The 16696-nt window shown below is 37.1% G+C and overlaps 3 protein-coding genes across 3 annotated transcripts in view; 1 reads left to right on the top strand and 2 right to left on the bottom strand.

The window, feature by feature from the left end:
- Positions 1-3710: 3710 nt before the first annotated feature.
- LOC145238214 (uncharacterized) lies at positions 3711-11237 on the bottom strand. The gene is made up of 7 exons (XM_080101314.1): positions 10919-11237; positions 9583-9668; positions 7830-7984; positions 6949-7123; positions 6378-6586; positions 4883-5146; positions 3711-4716 (listed from the first exon to the last, which is right to left on the bottom strand). The coding sequence occupies exons 1-7, from the start codon at positions 11088-11090 to the stop codon at positions 4176-4178; spliced, it is 1602 nt and encodes a 533-aa protein (XP_079957440.1). The 5' UTR covers positions 11091-11237; the 3' UTR covers positions 3711-4175.
- The window catches only part of LOC145238216 (N-acetyllactosaminide beta-1,3-N-acetylglucosaminyltransferase 4-like), a 49133-nt gene continuing 37548 nt past the window's right edge, over positions 5112-16696 (top strand). Inside the window, exon 1 of the mRNA XM_080101320.1 lies at positions 5112-5175. Within this exon, the coding sequence (XP_079957446.1) occupies positions 5173-5175 (3 nt within the window). The 5' untranslated portion in view covers positions 5112-5172. The remainder of the gene's footprint in view (positions 5176-16696) is intronic.
- On the bottom strand, positions 13813-15885 carry LOC145237621 (beta-1,3-galactosyltransferase 5-like). Its single transcript, XM_080100558.1, has 4 exons — positions 15773-15885; positions 15460-15650; positions 14907-15132; positions 13813-14371 (listed from the first exon to the last, which is right to left on the bottom strand). Exons 1-4 carry the CDS (start codon positions 15883-15885, stop codon positions 13828-13830), a joined length of 1074 nt encoding a protein of 357 aa, XP_079956684.1. The 3' UTR covers positions 13813-13827.

The following is a 16696-nucleotide window of genomic DNA, read 5'->3' as shown; positions in this document are numbered from 1 at the left end:
ACGCTTGGGCAATGATTGAAAGGCGTTTAACTGAAAAGAACACAACAATAGTTTGTGGTATGGGCAAAACTGTTGCGAAAAGTCGCCCTTTCACCACTTTTCCAACGCAAACTGTAACTGTTTTTGAAAGGTAAATGTACAGATTGCAGTTTGTTCATATAGTTCCACTTTAAGGATCATTTTGCTTGTCTTATGTTTTTCCATTCTTACCTTTTTCTGTGTAGCAAAACACCCTCAACTTTGTATTTTTTTTCTTAAATTCAATATAGTATAAAAGCCTCAATATAGTCTTTTCTTACTTAATTCTGTGTAGCATAAAAACCTTAACTTTGTCTCGATGACATGTATTTTTTGGACATCACCTACATTAACTTTTGGCTGCAAAAGGGTGGACCTATTTGTTGTCTGTCGGTTCGTGACTACATCTGCCTCACGTGTTGGCACTGACTGTATGCTCAGAGGTTTGACATTCATTGCGTGTGTTTTGATACAATTTTATTCCAACTATACCAGCACAATGCTACACAACCCAATACTGCGAGGTATGCTTTTGTCTGTAACCTGGGAAAACGCATGAAAAAGGGTTGTTGATTTGCTCACGAACAATATCTACATTTTTTGACGCAATGTCGATATAATAATAACTTTTACCCTATTCTTTGCCGTTTACAGCACGAAGCTCGGTGCTGTACCAACATTTGCTTTTGTGAGTATTTCATCAAATGTGAAACCGCCAATCCATTCAAGAAGTCCTATCCTTATACATACTAAGCCCAAACCAATTGCACACTTTACTGACATCTACACTGCCTTAGTGCCAATACAATTCAAACACTGGACTATCGTTTCCTGTTCTGCCCAGCGTCAGCCAGGATTGATCTCCACCATCGAGACTCGACTAAGCCTCCACTCAAGGTACTCGGTCGCATGCAAAGCCAGTCATCAATTGCTAAACGACCGGTTGTTTTCACAGTTTCTCTCCCTGAAAGCACTCAAGTTGGGCTTTAAGACACTTCAGAAGGGCCCGTGTTGTTACAAAGGGCAATTGGTTTTGTTCAGTTTAATAGGACTAGGTCGTGTCCCTTTTGATAGTTAAGAATCTTGGAGTTTTAATTTCAAGACTAATTTGCTTTTTTATCACCAATTTGTCGGTGCCTGTGATCTCATTAAGCTTCTTCAGTTCATTTTTATATCTTTTAAGGCTGGGTTTCATCAGAATAGGGATCTTACACATCTAGGCAAACAATTACATGTTTCTTTGTAACACTTGTTTCCCAACGGATGTGGTGTATAAGTGCTCGTTTCCCCCACCATGTTACAATCTAGTGAAAGTCGTGTACTTATATTTACGGACTTTTCAATCGATCAAACATACACACACACTACATTTTTAGCCATACATCAAATCCTTTCCATACTGTAATACCTAAACCACTTCAATCACCGATAACTGAGGTTATCGTTCTATTTAATCTATTATGACAACCACTCACTCCACGCTTGTTCGCAGGTACTTTTAATTTAAGTAGCTTTACTGCCTGTTTTTATAGACTTGGCCCACATATAAAGCATTTCTGAAACGATGAATCTGTATTTTACAACAAGCCTAACAATAGCAGACCTTGGGTAGAGAATACACAGTGAAACTCAATTTCTCCTGACACATCGCTATCTCCCAGTATGTTTGTCAGCTGTGGTTACTAAAAGGTTGACCCATTCCAACAAACTCATATCGCAGTGTAATCGTCCATTCGTAATGCGAAACGACGATGTTATGAATTATGCATCGATTTGCATTGGTGAGCTGGCGAACGCTGTCAAATCGAAATGATCAGAGCCTTTTCCAGCGCAAATCGATTTTTATGAATCGACTCAGTATAGCTAATGTGGCAAATGGCAGCATCGGTCTTACTACATCCGATTTTTACATCTAAAGCAGCTTAATCCTGGCTGTACATGAAGTACGTTGCCAACTGTAAAATACTGCTGTCAATGTAAAAACCAACCCTTTCTAGTACCAAAGATAGTTTAAAACTAGTTAAGCAAACACACGTAACAAGGGTCTACATTTACACTTGAAAAATAAAGGTACACATTGTAAAAGACAAATTTAATGTCAACATCAATGCACGGGATGTACGAGGCTGGCCGCGCGAGGCTCGTTTGGAAATCCTATCTAAGAATACAAAGCCGTACACATAAACAAGCTTTATCGACTGGAAAACTCGAAATAACTGTAGCAAAAACGAATCGATAGCATTTGACAGTGCGTGTTACGTGATAGGACGACCGATCTCATTTGAGCTGCTGTACTTTTCATTACCTTTTTTACGAGGCTGTAGCAACCCTAGAAACAGTAGACCTGAACTTGACATCAAGCTTGATCATAAAGTAACGTTTGGTTCAAAGTAGCTCAGTTTTATATCAACTGTTACATTTCTTTGGATTTAAATCTATTCTGATTTAAAAAAACTGAAACATAACACCCAATTTCTGCCTCTCCTGAATGTATAAGTCACAAGAAAACACTAACTAGAACGTGTTGAACGTATGTGAGCACATTTTCCCAACTTTACTGTCTGAATATCCCGCCCAAATGCGTCGCACTTGTGGGGTGTTTGTATTCGAAATGAGTTAATGATTAAACTTAAAGCCCCCACGTAATAGGCTTTGTGTGAAAAGCAGTCGATTAAAGGCTATTACAATGCATACGTCGGAGATCATTAAAGCTCTTTCCATATTTGCCCTAAACGATTCGGCTGCTGTGTTTCCTGTGTAAGTCAACGTAAGAATTCCATTTCGTGAGTCACGTCGTGCCGAAGTTTTGATAAATTCGTGAGTTCGAGTGCTGACGTCAATTTAAAATACGTGTTTTTGAAAATACCCAATTGTAATCTTCCACTGTTATTTTCGGTTTTGTATTCGCATTGTAGTTGAAGAATAACAAGTCGGCACTCATATGTGGTAAATTGGGCTTCTAAAATCTAAACGAGGTTTAAAACACTGTCGGTTTAGGTCACACTTTAGGATTAAATAACAGTAAAAAATAGCAGTACCTGATTCAGTTTTTTATTTTCTGTTTTCAAAGTAGTTGAAACTGCTGATTTCCAACATCCCTGTTTACATTTTTTTTCTTGTGACGCCGTACACTTAAAATCGCGTAAGAACGTAGGCCATAAACATCAAGCCTGCATTTAAATCCTAGGACCGAAAAACTGTGTTTTAGCTGTGCCAATACATTGATTTCATATATCGTTGCTGTATATATAAGTCAACTCACAGACACAGTTCTGCACTCAGATTGCACAAGTTATCATTGAGATATCAATTTAGATTTTCAGTTTCAAGTCCTGCTTCGTGTGTGTGGCGAAAGTACATACATCTAACAAACTTATGATTTTACTTCGACAACGTACTGTTACATCTAATTTGCTGTACTGTAATTTGCACATAATCTAGTTCTGTTTTTTTCATTAAACCATGCATTTTTAAAACCGCAACTTTTGCGCCTATAGGCATGGCAATCTTGCATAAATCAGCGACTTTTGTTAGATGCGCTTTTTAATATATGCCGCAATCACACTAACAACAAGTAGTTTATTCACGATTTTCTAGGAAATGAGGCAACCAGCAGTAACCACTTCTGGTAGTAACACTACCTTTCAGCGCATATAACTGCATTTTGTTGATACTTTTGAATATCCCCGATCTAATGTAGCACTCAATAATCAACTTTATTGATATCCAAAGCTGCAGCAAAGGTATTTGCTTCGTAATCACAATGATACACACGATTGCCTAAACTTGTTAAAAATGTAACAACAATAAAAAAACTGGATCGCTATGCAATGCATACAAAAACAGTGCCGAAATCAATTGGAACCATACGCGTAACACATTTAGGTTGTAGTTTTCTTGAATAAAGTTTTCCTAGACCTTTGACCAAAAGATGCGTTTAAAGTTATGTAATATATCCTTGTGATCGTCATTACATATAACTGTAGGGAAAAAAACGTTTTTGAAAAGGTTTTTAAGTTCCATCTATCATGAAATAAATTTTAAATGAAAAAAAATACAGGGAAAGAAAACAAATACACATTTTAGCAACATACTTGTCACTTTCAAGCGAAGATAGCCTTGCACGTTATAAAAGTAACACAGTTTTCTAATACTTGCTACCTCTTTTCTTTCTTTCTCTGCTTAATAATCATATGCATAGTTGAGCGGTCAAATGGAAAAAGTTTTGGCGGCCGAAGACGAAGTATCATAGCAGACCACGTTGATCCGCTAGAATACAAAAATGAGCGACTTTTTTGGCCTATCTCCATCTCCAGTAACGACAACAGTTCGTTTGGAGTTGGCCGTATATCTGGACACACCTTTGGCGGGTAGCGCTGATCTAAAAACAGTCTCATATCTCTTGCTGTGAAAACCCTAGCAACGTCGGGTGATTTCACTGTTGTGGCGTTGGACGTCGTATTTGATTGGCTGGTATTAGTTAGTTCTTGCGGGTTTTCAAGGTAAAACTTCACTTTGTCTATAAAGGCATCAATGGTTGGCGGGGCAGCGATGTACACAGGAATTTTTTGTTTGTGACTTTCCGAGACTTGGCCTTGCACCGATGCTATGCATTTGGCGACCTCTAGCGGCGTCGGTTCTGATTTGCAAAATCCCGATTTCTGTTTGCAAACACTATTCATCATTTCAGGATCAAATCTGCAAGCATTTGAAAAACTAATTATTATTTAATATAAAAGCATTGTTTTGTTTTAGAGCAAATCTGAACACTGTTGCGGATGTGTGTACTTTCGAGCATAAAAACACAGATCTAAGATTTAGTTTAACTTAAATGAGCAAAAAAATAAAAAACATTATTACCAACCTCCAATGTACAGCAACATAAAATGTTGAGTTGACAACCTCGCGCAAAAATCTCTCCACTATTTTTACTATGTACGGTGGCCGACCGGTTGCATGTTCAATAGCAGCTAGCAGAAGTGCCTTTGATGCATCTGCAATGCTTTCAGTCATTGTGATATTTCTTATGTTTATCTCCTCACTGTATTCCACAGGTCGGTATCCTCCTATTGTAGTGACTGAGAGGGAAAGGAATGGAAATAGAAAAACTGCACATCGTGCCGTCGTACTGAAAAAACAACAACAAAACAAGCAATGGTAAAGTGCTCTTCAAAAATATATTGGCTTTTTTGTTTTAAGTTTATATTGCCTAATCCTAAAGTCTGTTAGAGTTGCGTTATGTGATTTGACTAAATAATGTCTTTCGCGGTACGTGCTTGCGCACCTCGAATAACATTACTTGCAAACATCATACACTATTTTTTCGCTACAAGATATTGCACATTTGCACTATTTTTGAGCGAAAATCTTTAAAATATTGCATTTCATTGGTAGGTACGTTTTGTTGGGTGCTTTTAGTCCAGTGGTAGCTGTAGTTGATACATGCTTTGCACGAGATGTAGAAAATCATGTATTGACGATAGCTTCGTACGTGAGTTTGTCAAACTTACACGCATAGTAAAGATGTTAGGTAGTGTAACGCGTTTCTTTAAGACTTAACGGCTTGACATTATGAGTTGACTGCTCAAATTTCAGTTTCTAAGCGCTTTTCGGGTTTGTGTAGATTTCGCAATGCCTTCTAAAACATCGATTATATTGTGTTCAAGAGAGCATCTGTAAAATCATACTCTTGAAGTTTTTGCTATTTGAACCAGTCTTTTCATAACACTGACAGTTTGTGAAAGTGAAATACTCTTATTTTTGTATAGGTTGTATACAGGTAAATTATATCTCAAAACGCGTTTTTTATTGCCTGAGATCCGACACAAGATGACGCTACTGACACACAAAATTAAGTACGTCGTTGCAAATATCTCGTCGGAAGAATAGTTACACTTTCTGCTAGGTGTCGCCATGGCGCGTTATATTGTAATGACATGGTTACTGTACAGCAAGCCTCTACACCTTGAGGCTGCGTGCGGTTTCCTTAATCGAAACAAAATGGAACGCTCGTCAGTTTGTTAGAGTGCAGGCCTCGCACGACGTAACCGCTGCTTAAAACGTGCCTTACACAACTTCCTTTTTTGTCTGTCCGGTTTTGTGCATTATAATTTCTTTTGTTACGGTTTAAATGTCTTTATCATATTTTTTTGAATATTTTGTGTTTACTGTGTGACTGCGCGCTGCGTTACAACACCACTGTTGTTTAACGCACTCAAATGTACTTTTGTACATCATACATTCCCAAGGGATAGTTTTCCAATTTCCATGTACTCACACAGCACCATTCGCGGTTTAAAAATTCATGACATAGCACAGCGTACACTTGAAACCTCCTTAAAGACAGTATAACAGCATACTTGAAAATCTCTTTTAATTTGTTCGTGTTGTGCTTAGTGTGGTGATCTACCGATTCTGGCAGCGCAGATATTTTGGGCTGCCAGCATTTCGGGCCATGCTTCGTCATAGTAAAGTTTCCGTTGTATCCATTAAGCTTTGTTACGTTGAGTATTTCCATTCCTGTATCGATTTGAGCTTCTTTGACAGCCTCGCACCACCGTGGTCGATTCTATAGAGGAAGGAAATAATTTGTGAGGCGTAGTTTTACTTTCTTGCCTCTCTCTGATAACATTCCAAGCCCGCCGGTCAATCAACATCTATTGACATTGCGTAAATAAAACCGCGGTGTACAATGGAGTTGAACACGAGTGATTTCTTTAAACAGGGCGCGAGGCTTCTGCGTAAATGTCAAAATGTACCTTACCCAAAGTAATTTTTGAACGGTTACACAGCATGTTTTATTTGTAACGGTCTTTTTTGTGGTATTGTGCCATAAATTACTTCCTTAATCGGTTGCACACGTGTTTAAGGCATAGCTTTTGTAAGCACTACAGCTTTTTGTGTACAAGTGTGATTCAGTACTTTGCATACCTGAAAAGCAATGTCAAAAGACGAATTGCAATGCTTTCGCATTTGTTCCATCGAAATCACTGACACAAACTCTGAAAGCTTTTTCACATCGATTCGGTTGAACGCCGACACCAGATGTATTCTTGGGCCGCTCCGGTCGTTGTGTTGGGGAAAGAAGTGCGGAATGACAAGAGTTCTAATAATATAGATATGAAAGTTTAATGTCTTCCACTTCTTTGTTATTCCCACATTGGTTGTACGGACCTAAAGTGTTGGTCTAACTAACTTTAGATATTGAGTATATGACTTGTAGGTCTAGCTTACACACAAACGAGCCCTGTTCAATGTCGGTTGTGACTTAAGAGTTTCCCTTTTTTGTATATAGAGGCAGTGGGTGTGAATGAGAGATGTTGAACGTGTGTTTGGTTGCCTACTGTTTTTGTGACCAAATCTCTGTGGGCCAACTGCTGTACACTCTTTGATCTAGCGTTCTTTTATCGCGTTTCTTATTCGGCGGATATTGATTTAAAATTATCCCCATATGTATCTTTTCTGCTACACCAGCATACACTAAAAAATTAAAAAATTTAAAATAACTAAAATTAATTTAAAAAACTAAAAATTAATTTAAAAAATAAAAATTCCCCCAAAAAGGTCGTCTACTTTCTCTTTGGAGTTTACTTTCAGATTTAACTTTTTGATCATGGCTTTTTGTTGTTGTCATGTTACACTGTAACAAATGTTTCGATAGTGCGGCCCTCGATTAACATACAAGTTTGAGTTTGACACCCCTGCAGTAAGCTACAATAAATCACGCCATTTTGTACCACATATAGTCAATATTTACTTACGGATTTTCTTGTCACTTTCTGCTGATTGAGCTGGATGAAATACATGCTTACCTGTTAAGCTTAATGGCGACTAGTATTGACTCCTTAAATCCTTCAAGTTGGTTGTTTGGGCCCCATAGTAAAGCTGGATACAGAATCCGTTCCGGGTCTAACTGTACACGTGGTTTGCTGTCTTCCAAGTCCGCAAGGGAGCCAATGTTGCATTCCTTTGTAAAAAAAAACATGGTTAATTTCAATGTAATATTTAGCTTTCCTATACTGTCAGCCCTTTTTCTGTTGCTCTACCGAAAGATTTCGGAATATAGGAAGTTATATAATTGAAAGGACCATGTATGACGAACTAAAGTTTTAAGCCAATGCAGTTAAAAATGCTTTGTATTTTCCAATAGTATATTATTGCTTCAAACAATAATCTTCACGTTTAATGCTTGCAACCGTTATTAACTATTCTCTTTACAAGTTACAAGTTTTCGGCGCACTCAACAGCATTTCAAAAAGAAATTTGCATGGTGAGAAGAAAATGTAAAAACCTTAACCGCTTTTACTCCCATTGACATTCGGAAACCACAAGCCTCTGTACATTTTCGTTTTTTTCTACATGGCTGGTTTTGAACACTTCCAACAAACCGAATATTTCCGCAATAAGACTTTTATACAAAGTAATCTAAACGGAATGTACACAATGGTAGCTGAAAAAATGTAACGGTTCCCCGCGAAATGTTTAGGTTATTTCTACACGACTGGTTTGGAGCACTTTTAACAAACCCAATATTCCCACAATAAGACTTCTATAGAAAGTCATCCAAACGGAATGCACACAATGGTAGTCGACAAAGTGTATCGGTTTCCCTCCAAATGTTTAGATTAAACGCCTACGCGTCCGGTCATGTTATAATGAAGCTTTTCTAAAGTAGTGAGATAAGATATGTTGTGTTGAGGTAAATTGATGCGTTTAAAGACAACATTAACTATGCAATACAATTTTGCCTCGGGGGTTCTGTTTAAAGTCTAATCTAAGGTAATCCAACATTAAAACCACCAGATTGTCATTGTAAGATAATTTTAGATTAATATCTCAGATTAATAGTTGAGGTATGTAGTTTTCATCATTGTCATAAATTGTTTTACTTAACTTGGGTTTACTTTTTACTTACCATAACTGAAACTTGTTTGTTTCCAAGCGAATAATAGGTAATGTGTATTTGAGATAGAAGTGTCCGAACAGTAATTGTTTATACTTGCTTACACAAAGTAATAACTTCAACAATGTATTTTATTTGCGTTATCGGTTTAGTTACAAGGTATGTCATACACTCAGTAGCTGTTAAGTTGCCTATTTAAGATACGACGTTGCCTAGCATAAGAGAGTCAAAAAATTCGATAATCGAATGTAAATTTAGGGTAGGGTTACCATATCCGTATGAGCAAAACTCCGGACTGTTTTACTAAACATCTTAGGCGACACCTAACATTCCTTATAATGCATTATATAGCATATTGTTACATGTTACCAACCCAACGGTTTTACTTTTGGTAAAATAGCATTGCTATCGCAGAGACAAAAAGCGTACTTTTGTTCCAAATAAGTTACAAATACGAGAGTTTTACTGGATCCGGTCCTTTTAACAGAGTATTGATAGCTTTCTAGACGCAAAAGTAGCCTTTTGAAACTAGCCTTCAATTCATCTTGATAAGTTGTTTTGCATAAAAGTAAGAGCATCATGCATCAAAAACAACACAGACAACAGTTAAAACGTAAACCTACTTTAGGCAGAAAAATCAACAAAGGCGTAAAAATTCCTACCCTTGTGTACTCCGAAGTTAAATCTTTTTCCTCTCTAATCAATAATTCACCAATGGACTGTGACGGAAACTCCGTCTTGTTTGCTCCTGCGATATAAGAAATCAATTACATTATGGTCGGTCAACGTCGGTAAACTGAGACTCTGTTCTCAATTTAGTGCTAGGCATTTTTGATATATATCAGTTTTTAACAACAATGCTTTACCTCACAAAGATATAGTGCACTTTTTCAAAACATTTGCGTTTTACATCAATTCACTTATTTTTAACCAATTTATTGTTTTAAGCTTTCGAATTCCTTTGAATCTTGTCGCGAAATACGTGCTGTAAGTTTACTATGGAACTAAAAAGTTTTTACGATAATTCCAGGGCACGGGGGCTCATCCTTTTCGCTTTTGTTGGCGGGAACACTAGATTGTATTTTACCAACAGCTTTGAGCGTACCCACTGGGCGCAAAACAAACGTCTAGCTGCTGCTAAAGAAGCATGTGCTTCATAACTTTGTTTCTGAATACGCATGTTCTGTGGCTGTGAAGTGGATTTAACATTGAAATGGCAAAAAAATATTTTTATGCGTTAATATGCATTTCTCATTGACAATCGTTTACGGATAAATGATGAAATTGTTTGTTAAGTTTTGGCCCTCGGCCGATTTTGAATTGTGCAAACCTGTATTACCACGACGTAACAGTGGCCTTTAACAGCGACTATTGGATCTGAATAATGGGCTACAACACATAAATTTAAAATGATAAAAAAACGGACCGAATATGGATCAGCTGTTAAACCTGCAATATATGACTGAGATTAACTGCAAGTTTCAACTTGACCACCATATGAAATGCCGTTATAATTCCCAAATCAAAATCGAAAAACTAATTTCAACGTGAAAACGTCAATAACTATAATGACAAAGTGCAAATTTATCTAGTATCTATTCTAACAAAAAGCGTTTATCCGTTAAATTTATAGTTTGCTAAACTTGAGTTGCTAAACCATAGTATCTGGTTCACAGTAGAGTGTAAAATATTTGCTGATTTGTTTACTGTAAAGTTTACAAATGATTACAAAATTTAAGGGGATGAAACATTTCCGAACTTTCAAACACTATATTTTTAACTAAATAAACTAACTTTTAGTTGGTTCTTACTTGGCCATGGAATAGTAAGCAAGCTCAGGATTTTCACAAACTTGTTATATATATTTGATTTTGATAGACTGCAGCCAAGCTTAGAACATTCTACCTGTTAAACTGATTTTATTTTAACATTTATAAAGCTTTTTTTTCGGCAAGCAAACGTCGTTATTAACCCTTAGAATTTTCAAAATATGCATACCTGTATTTTTGGTGTCATCAAAATTGCGGCTCTCGTTTTTCGTATTGGTATTGCGTGGTTTGACTGCGTAAATCGGCGTCATGTCAAGTCGCAAACATAGGTGTAATGTGACTACAAGTCCAACACACATCACAACGAACAAAGCAGTCGGATACCATGTTGATTTTTTCATCTTCTTTTATTCCTATCCCAAAGCTCACAGAAAATTCCATATGGCATGCATATTGTTGATTAACATATGGCCTAAATCGTATGTTTTTTAAGCATCGAGTGTTTCTATTCGTCGCTGAAACATACGTAAAGTTACTGGATTAGCATTTACAGTCATATAGTATAAATGCAATGGTGTGACTTGACGGTCCCTTACATACGATTGAACATTTTCCTATGTCGTTTAGTACAGGTCCAGGATTTTACGCTGTCTCAGCACTGAAATATTTTAACGGATAAAAACCTCACATTATTTGAAGCGAAAAAGCTACAAATTCGAAAGTTCTTGAGATATTTTACTGACCAAATCACTTAACAACCAAGGGCATTTTCGTTGTGAAAATATTTTGTCGGGATTAATGGTTCGTACAAATGCTGGGTTAGTGGTCTGGTTGGGATATTGCACACGGAAAAGGCGATTGTATAGTCTTTCATGCTTGGTTAACAGACCCAGTTACTGCTACTGAGAAGCAGTCACTGTTACGTACGATAACGCAAACCTCCATGATAACGAAAAGGCAAACAGTAAAAAGCAGGGTTATTAATAGGCTAGCTACTGTGTGACACTCTAATGACCTACCACACAACACAGCACAGTATGTTTATACTGTGTCTAACTAAAAAAAATTAAGGCTTAACATAAACAAAATGCATTTTCCACATGATTTCTGTAAGTGCACCAAAATACACTTTTTTTACTAACAACATAGACGTATAAAAAGATATTTTTTGTCACTAAAATACTTGCGTATATTTCTACTGAAAAGAAAACAGAGCTTGAATGAGTCTTGGCTGACCTGATCCAGCCATTAATAATTTATTCCAGCAACGGTGTTGTTTCACAAAAACCTCCTAGTAAAATTACAGAAGACATTTTGATAATAACCCTAAAATTTTGGGTGGTTTGTGAAATGTATGCTTTCATATGTCCTTCTGTCCATAAATATATGTCCTTCTGTCCATAATAGTACATTAAAAAACTATTGGACAAAGCTTACGTTGTGATCAACGATTCTTGCTATTGTTGTCCACAGTAATCGATAGTAGCTTGCAGTATGCCCCTATCTGACATTCCACGTATTATTATCGCCTTTGTCTGGCCTCTGGACAAAGGTGTAACTTGATGTAAAACATACCACTCGACGCACAGTGCTATTGCTGAGTGGAAACTGCTTAAAACATGTTGATATTTTTTTGAATTGAACACAAAGCTGAGGTAACGCTTGAAAACTAAATTCATTTTTTATTGAAATTTTAGAGACCTTACCGATTTAGCTACCCTTTCTTGTAATAGCTGGACGTTGCGAAACGCATTACAGACAGTTTAATTTAAAAATATTACGCTTACTTTGTATTTTGTGCTGGTTTATGCTATTTATAAAATCAAAAACGTTACAGTTAACTGAAACAGACAGTTGACTGTATTTAACTCTATCATCTACCTAAAGTTGCACTAGAGAAGCCCCTACAAGTTGAATGGGTCCAGTCCAGCATTTCCCTTTTATAACAACCCGCTTTCCGCTCCAGCGTTGCGTGATTAAGTAACTCGCTTTTCATCGCTTCGCAGATCAAATACTTTGAGCGCAGGACAGGCCTTTGCACTCTATGCTGGACAACACTATAAAGGTTAGGTACACATCACTTAACAAAAGGGTTTAACAGACAACAACAAAATCCGCTAATAAGTAAAACCGTGACATGCTATGTAAAACCGTGTTTGGGGACTTGGTTTTAGTTTTATTTAGTATATTTACATAACCTAAGCTTGTCCAGTAGGTACCAACAAACGTGACCTTCTTACATATTTTACTATTGGGTCTGCACAAACTGGCTTTAGAAATTGTGTCAAACATAAGAAAGGTATGCAAAGTCGGTTAGGAATTTTATAAAACAAATGAAACTAACTAAAGTATTGTAGCTTACAGTTATAGGGCAATCGCAAAATCATTGACATGCATGTCTATTCTGTGTTCTCGTACGAACTAGTTAACCTTGTATAATCTGTTACTTTTCCGGATAACTTTAACATGTTCAACGTTCTTCCGTACGTTCTGACCTGAAATGCAATTTCCTACTTGCTCACATATATAATAAAGAAACATCGAACTGCGGAAGTCGCTGCAATATATTACGTCCTGAACGTCACAGTAATTCACATTTTGAACCTAAGTTGCCTTCGGCTGTATCGACTGGTATTGGCCAATTCACTGAAACGAGCTGTACAGCAATCGGATGAGGTTTGATGGTAAACCGTATCGCTTACAGCAGTTGCACTCTTACTCTACCAGGCGGCAATTTAAATGCAAATTCTTGACTGTTAGAAAATTATTGGCAAACGTTTTTTGTGAATGGTTCGTAAGGTCAATTTATTCATCATTTGTTCTACTTATCAATCGAAGAAACTAATGTGTTTGCTTCAACCATAGATTAGTGTATAAAAGTTGATATATATTTGATGCTCCCAAGATCTTCATAACTTTTATCTTATTGAAAGGATGAACTGCGATAATGCTGTGACTGTCTAGTCTGAGATGACAGAAGCAAGTGAAAGCGTAACATTGTTTTAAAATTTTACCCTCCTTTTTTGAGTATTTTTATGTCCTTTTGAAGTTTTAAGCCCATAACACGTAAAAAAATTAAACAAAGCCATGATATTGTATTATAAAATTGACAATATTTATTAAGAATGTAACAAACACTTATGCACAAAGACATATATTGTGCTGGGTCTCTAATTGTGGTAACATTTTTTCCCATAGTAATGTCATGTTCTCATTCTTTTCTAAATGATGCACCGTGTTAGCGTCACCTGGTGGTAGCACCATATCGCTTGGCATTCCTACGTGCTGGCGTACTATGCCGGTTATCCACACGTCGTCAAAACGCAGCAGAGGCAATGCTCTTGACTCTTCGTAAAAACGAGCAATTAGACTGACTCGTGTGCTGTAAAATCCACCAAAACAAGATGGCGGCCATACATGCCAAGGATATTCGTTTTTGTCTATCAGCCACTTGCTTCCTCTTTCCCTATGCGGCTTATCGTGTGGCATTATGTTGTAAGCACAAACGAGTGGAAATTCGCTCCATCCGTCTTTGTTCATTTTCGCGTGCGCAGCAACAATTTGTCTCTGTAGGGCACTCAAGTTGACTATGACGTCATCGTCGGCTGATGAGTAGAAGAAATTGCTTGGCAGGTTGTCACTGGCCCACTGCATACCCGCTAGTGTCTTCAACATTATATTCCTTAAAAGAAAAGTACAAAAAATTGATGCGGACTAAAGTACTTCGTTATGGGGTTCTCTTCCTTAGTGGGAAAGGTAATGTCTATGCCTTCATAAGATACAAAACAAAAAAATATAACTGAAAAACAAAATTTGTCTTGTATATTTGGTATCAGTTGTCAGTCAAGCATGGTTGTAATGGGTAAGGCACTGACTTTCGAAAGCAGTATATAATGTTTATTAAACAGTTTTTTTTTTCTTTTTATAATGATGTTGAGATTAAATATTGCTGCAGCATCACGGCTTAGGTCAGGAATATATTGTTGTACTGAATGTTGTTGTTGTAAAAACACTTGTTATGCATTAGCGTTTGGGCCAGACGTACATCGTTGCACTGGATGTTGTTGTTGTGTAAGCCATTTAGGTTTGTAGTAATGTATGTAGTTTTGGCACTGCTTTGTTTTAAGGCGTCACCAACAGTTAATGAGGCCCAGAAAACCCAGATAAAAGTGTATATTGTATTAAACAATTTTACAAAGCAAGAAAAAAGTGTATACTTGTAGTCATCTGGTCCGTCGTACTGCAGTATATCGCCATATTGCTTTTGTTCGTTCTTCAACGCGTTGGTGTTTTGTGTTGATGGATTTGTTCCAACAACGAAGATTGTTCTAAATTGTGCGTTATTGATAATGCGCACGGACGCCCACGTGCGGCGAAGCGTTTCTCGCTGAGCAAAGTGGTCTGACTTTGATTTGACAAACGTAACCATACTCCATCGAAAACCTGCCAAAATGTTTTAATTTATTAACGGATCTGTGAATAATGTTCCTTGAACACCAAAGTTTTTTGTACACAAAATTATTTTTCCATGTGTCCGTGTTTTAATTTCCGCTGTCTGAACTTTACGTAACTCAAACAAATCCTTTAAGTCACATTTACCATGAGTGCAGCTAACTATTTCTATCGTTGTATTTCTTAATAACCGTGAGTCGTGAACACAAAATGTAACTTCGGGAAATTATTAGTATAAAGTGCCTCAAACAACATTTTTGTCCAAAATTCTTTTAATTAAGTTAGTTTTCTGAATTAATTGTCATGTCTACTGCTTACCATTTGTACTGTTACACTTATCAAGTGAACATGTGTCGTTGAGGTCTTTTTTCGGTTCTATCAAAAATCTGATTTTTTCTCGAAGTCGTGGTTTCAAATCCACTTCTGTTTTGTTTGGCCGAGACGTAGTCACGTAAGTTTGTGTACGCTGTCTTGTTATGTTTGTCGGCTGCAGCACTACAATGCGAGATCTAAAACATGAAGCTTAGCGATTGCCCATAATTGCTTTGACAAATGGGCACAGCTTTCACATATTCGTAACAAGCGCAAGACAATATAATAGTGTACTGTTATTTAGTATAACTCTACTTACATTTTTTTCATCTTAACACATTCTTGGTAATAAATAAATCCGTACATGGCCAGTAAGCATTGAATGATCAACAAAACCAAAGCCACTTGAATTATATCTTCCTTAGTGGTCATAGAAAATCGTGTACGTTTTTTTTGAGCCTGTACTGTTCGTTTCACCAACATTTGTCATTTTGATTCTCCCTGTGTACTAAACATACCAACTAAGGGACAAATTATAACCATCGATTCTTCTCTGCTTTTTCAAAAACAAGGTAAGTTATGTACCAAACTACTTTGTCCCAATCATTTCCAGAAAGTTTTCAGCGCTTATGTTTAACTATCTTTCCAATCAGTATAACACGGTTTTTCAACCTTTTTACGCCACGAAACACTTTACGCCTTAAAATAATTTTGCGGAACACCAAACCAAATTTTGATGCAATGAAACAACCATAGACTCTGACACTGAAACGCGAAATCGCGGTAACTGCTTAATCGCATATCACGTAGTCACTAAAATGGACGAAAACGCTCATACAGCGCTATTGAATTTGGGGGAAGGTTTTTAAAAAACGTATTATTAAAACTAGTATTGTACCTTAATACAATATTCGCCTAGCACTGGCTGTTCCGTGATTCACCCCGTTTCCTGCGCAATCGGTTTAGCTCAGTAGTTCTCAAACTGTGCGTCGCGACGCCCTGGTGCGTCGTTTCAACTTTCCAAGGGCGTCGCAGAATAATGCCGTGTCGTGGCCTTTTGTTGTTGTATCAATAAACACAACTTTAATAATAAGTTTTCTCATTGACTTTTATTTGCTGGTGCGTCGCAAGTCCAGAAAACTTTTCCAGAGGCGTCGCTACAAAAAAAGTTTGAGAACCACTGGTTTAGCTGAACGTCAGAAGTCTTGTTGATTTAATTTCGGGTGAGACAAGGTTTAAATGT

This window comes from Phallusia mammillata, chromosome 7 (assembly GCF_965637545.1).
Source record: "Phallusia mammillata chromosome 7, kaPhaMamm4.hap1.1, whole genome shotgun sequence".
Classification (NCBI taxonomy): Eukaryota; Metazoa; Chordata; class Ascidiacea; order Phlebobranchia; family Ascidiidae; genus Phallusia; species Phallusia mammillata.
This window is presented reverse-complemented; position numbering and strand designations above follow the sequence as displayed.

What these genes read in the sequence shown, in the direction of transcription:
- LOC145238214 (XM_080101314.1), bottom strand. Translation starts at nt 11,090, where the DNA reads ATGAAAAAATCAACATGGTATCCGACTGCTTTGTTCGTTGTGATGTGT. An exon ending in CTTTTGACATTGCTTTTCAG is followed by an intron (nt 6,587 to 6,948) that starts GTATGCAAAGTA and finishes CTTCCTCTATAG; the next exon opens with AATCGACCACGGTGGTGCGA. An exon ending in TATGTTGCTGTACATTGGAG is followed by an intron (nt 4,717 to 4,882) that starts GTTGGTAATAAT and finishes AAATGCTTGCAG; the next exon opens with ATTTGATCCTGAAATGATGA.
- LOC145237621 (XM_080100558.1), bottom strand. Translation starts at nt 15,885, where the DNA reads ATGACCACTAAGGAAGATATAATTCAAGTGGCTTTGGTTTTGTTGATC. An exon ending in TAAGTGTAACAGTACAAATG is followed by an intron (nt 15,133 to 15,459) that starts GTAAGCAGTAGA and finishes ACATTTTGGCAG; the next exon opens with GTTTTCGATGGAGTATGGTT. An exon ending in GACGGACCAGATGACTACAA is followed by an intron (nt 14,372 to 14,906) that starts GTATACACTTTT and finishes TTTTCTTTTAAG; the next exon opens with GAATATAATGTTGAAGACAC.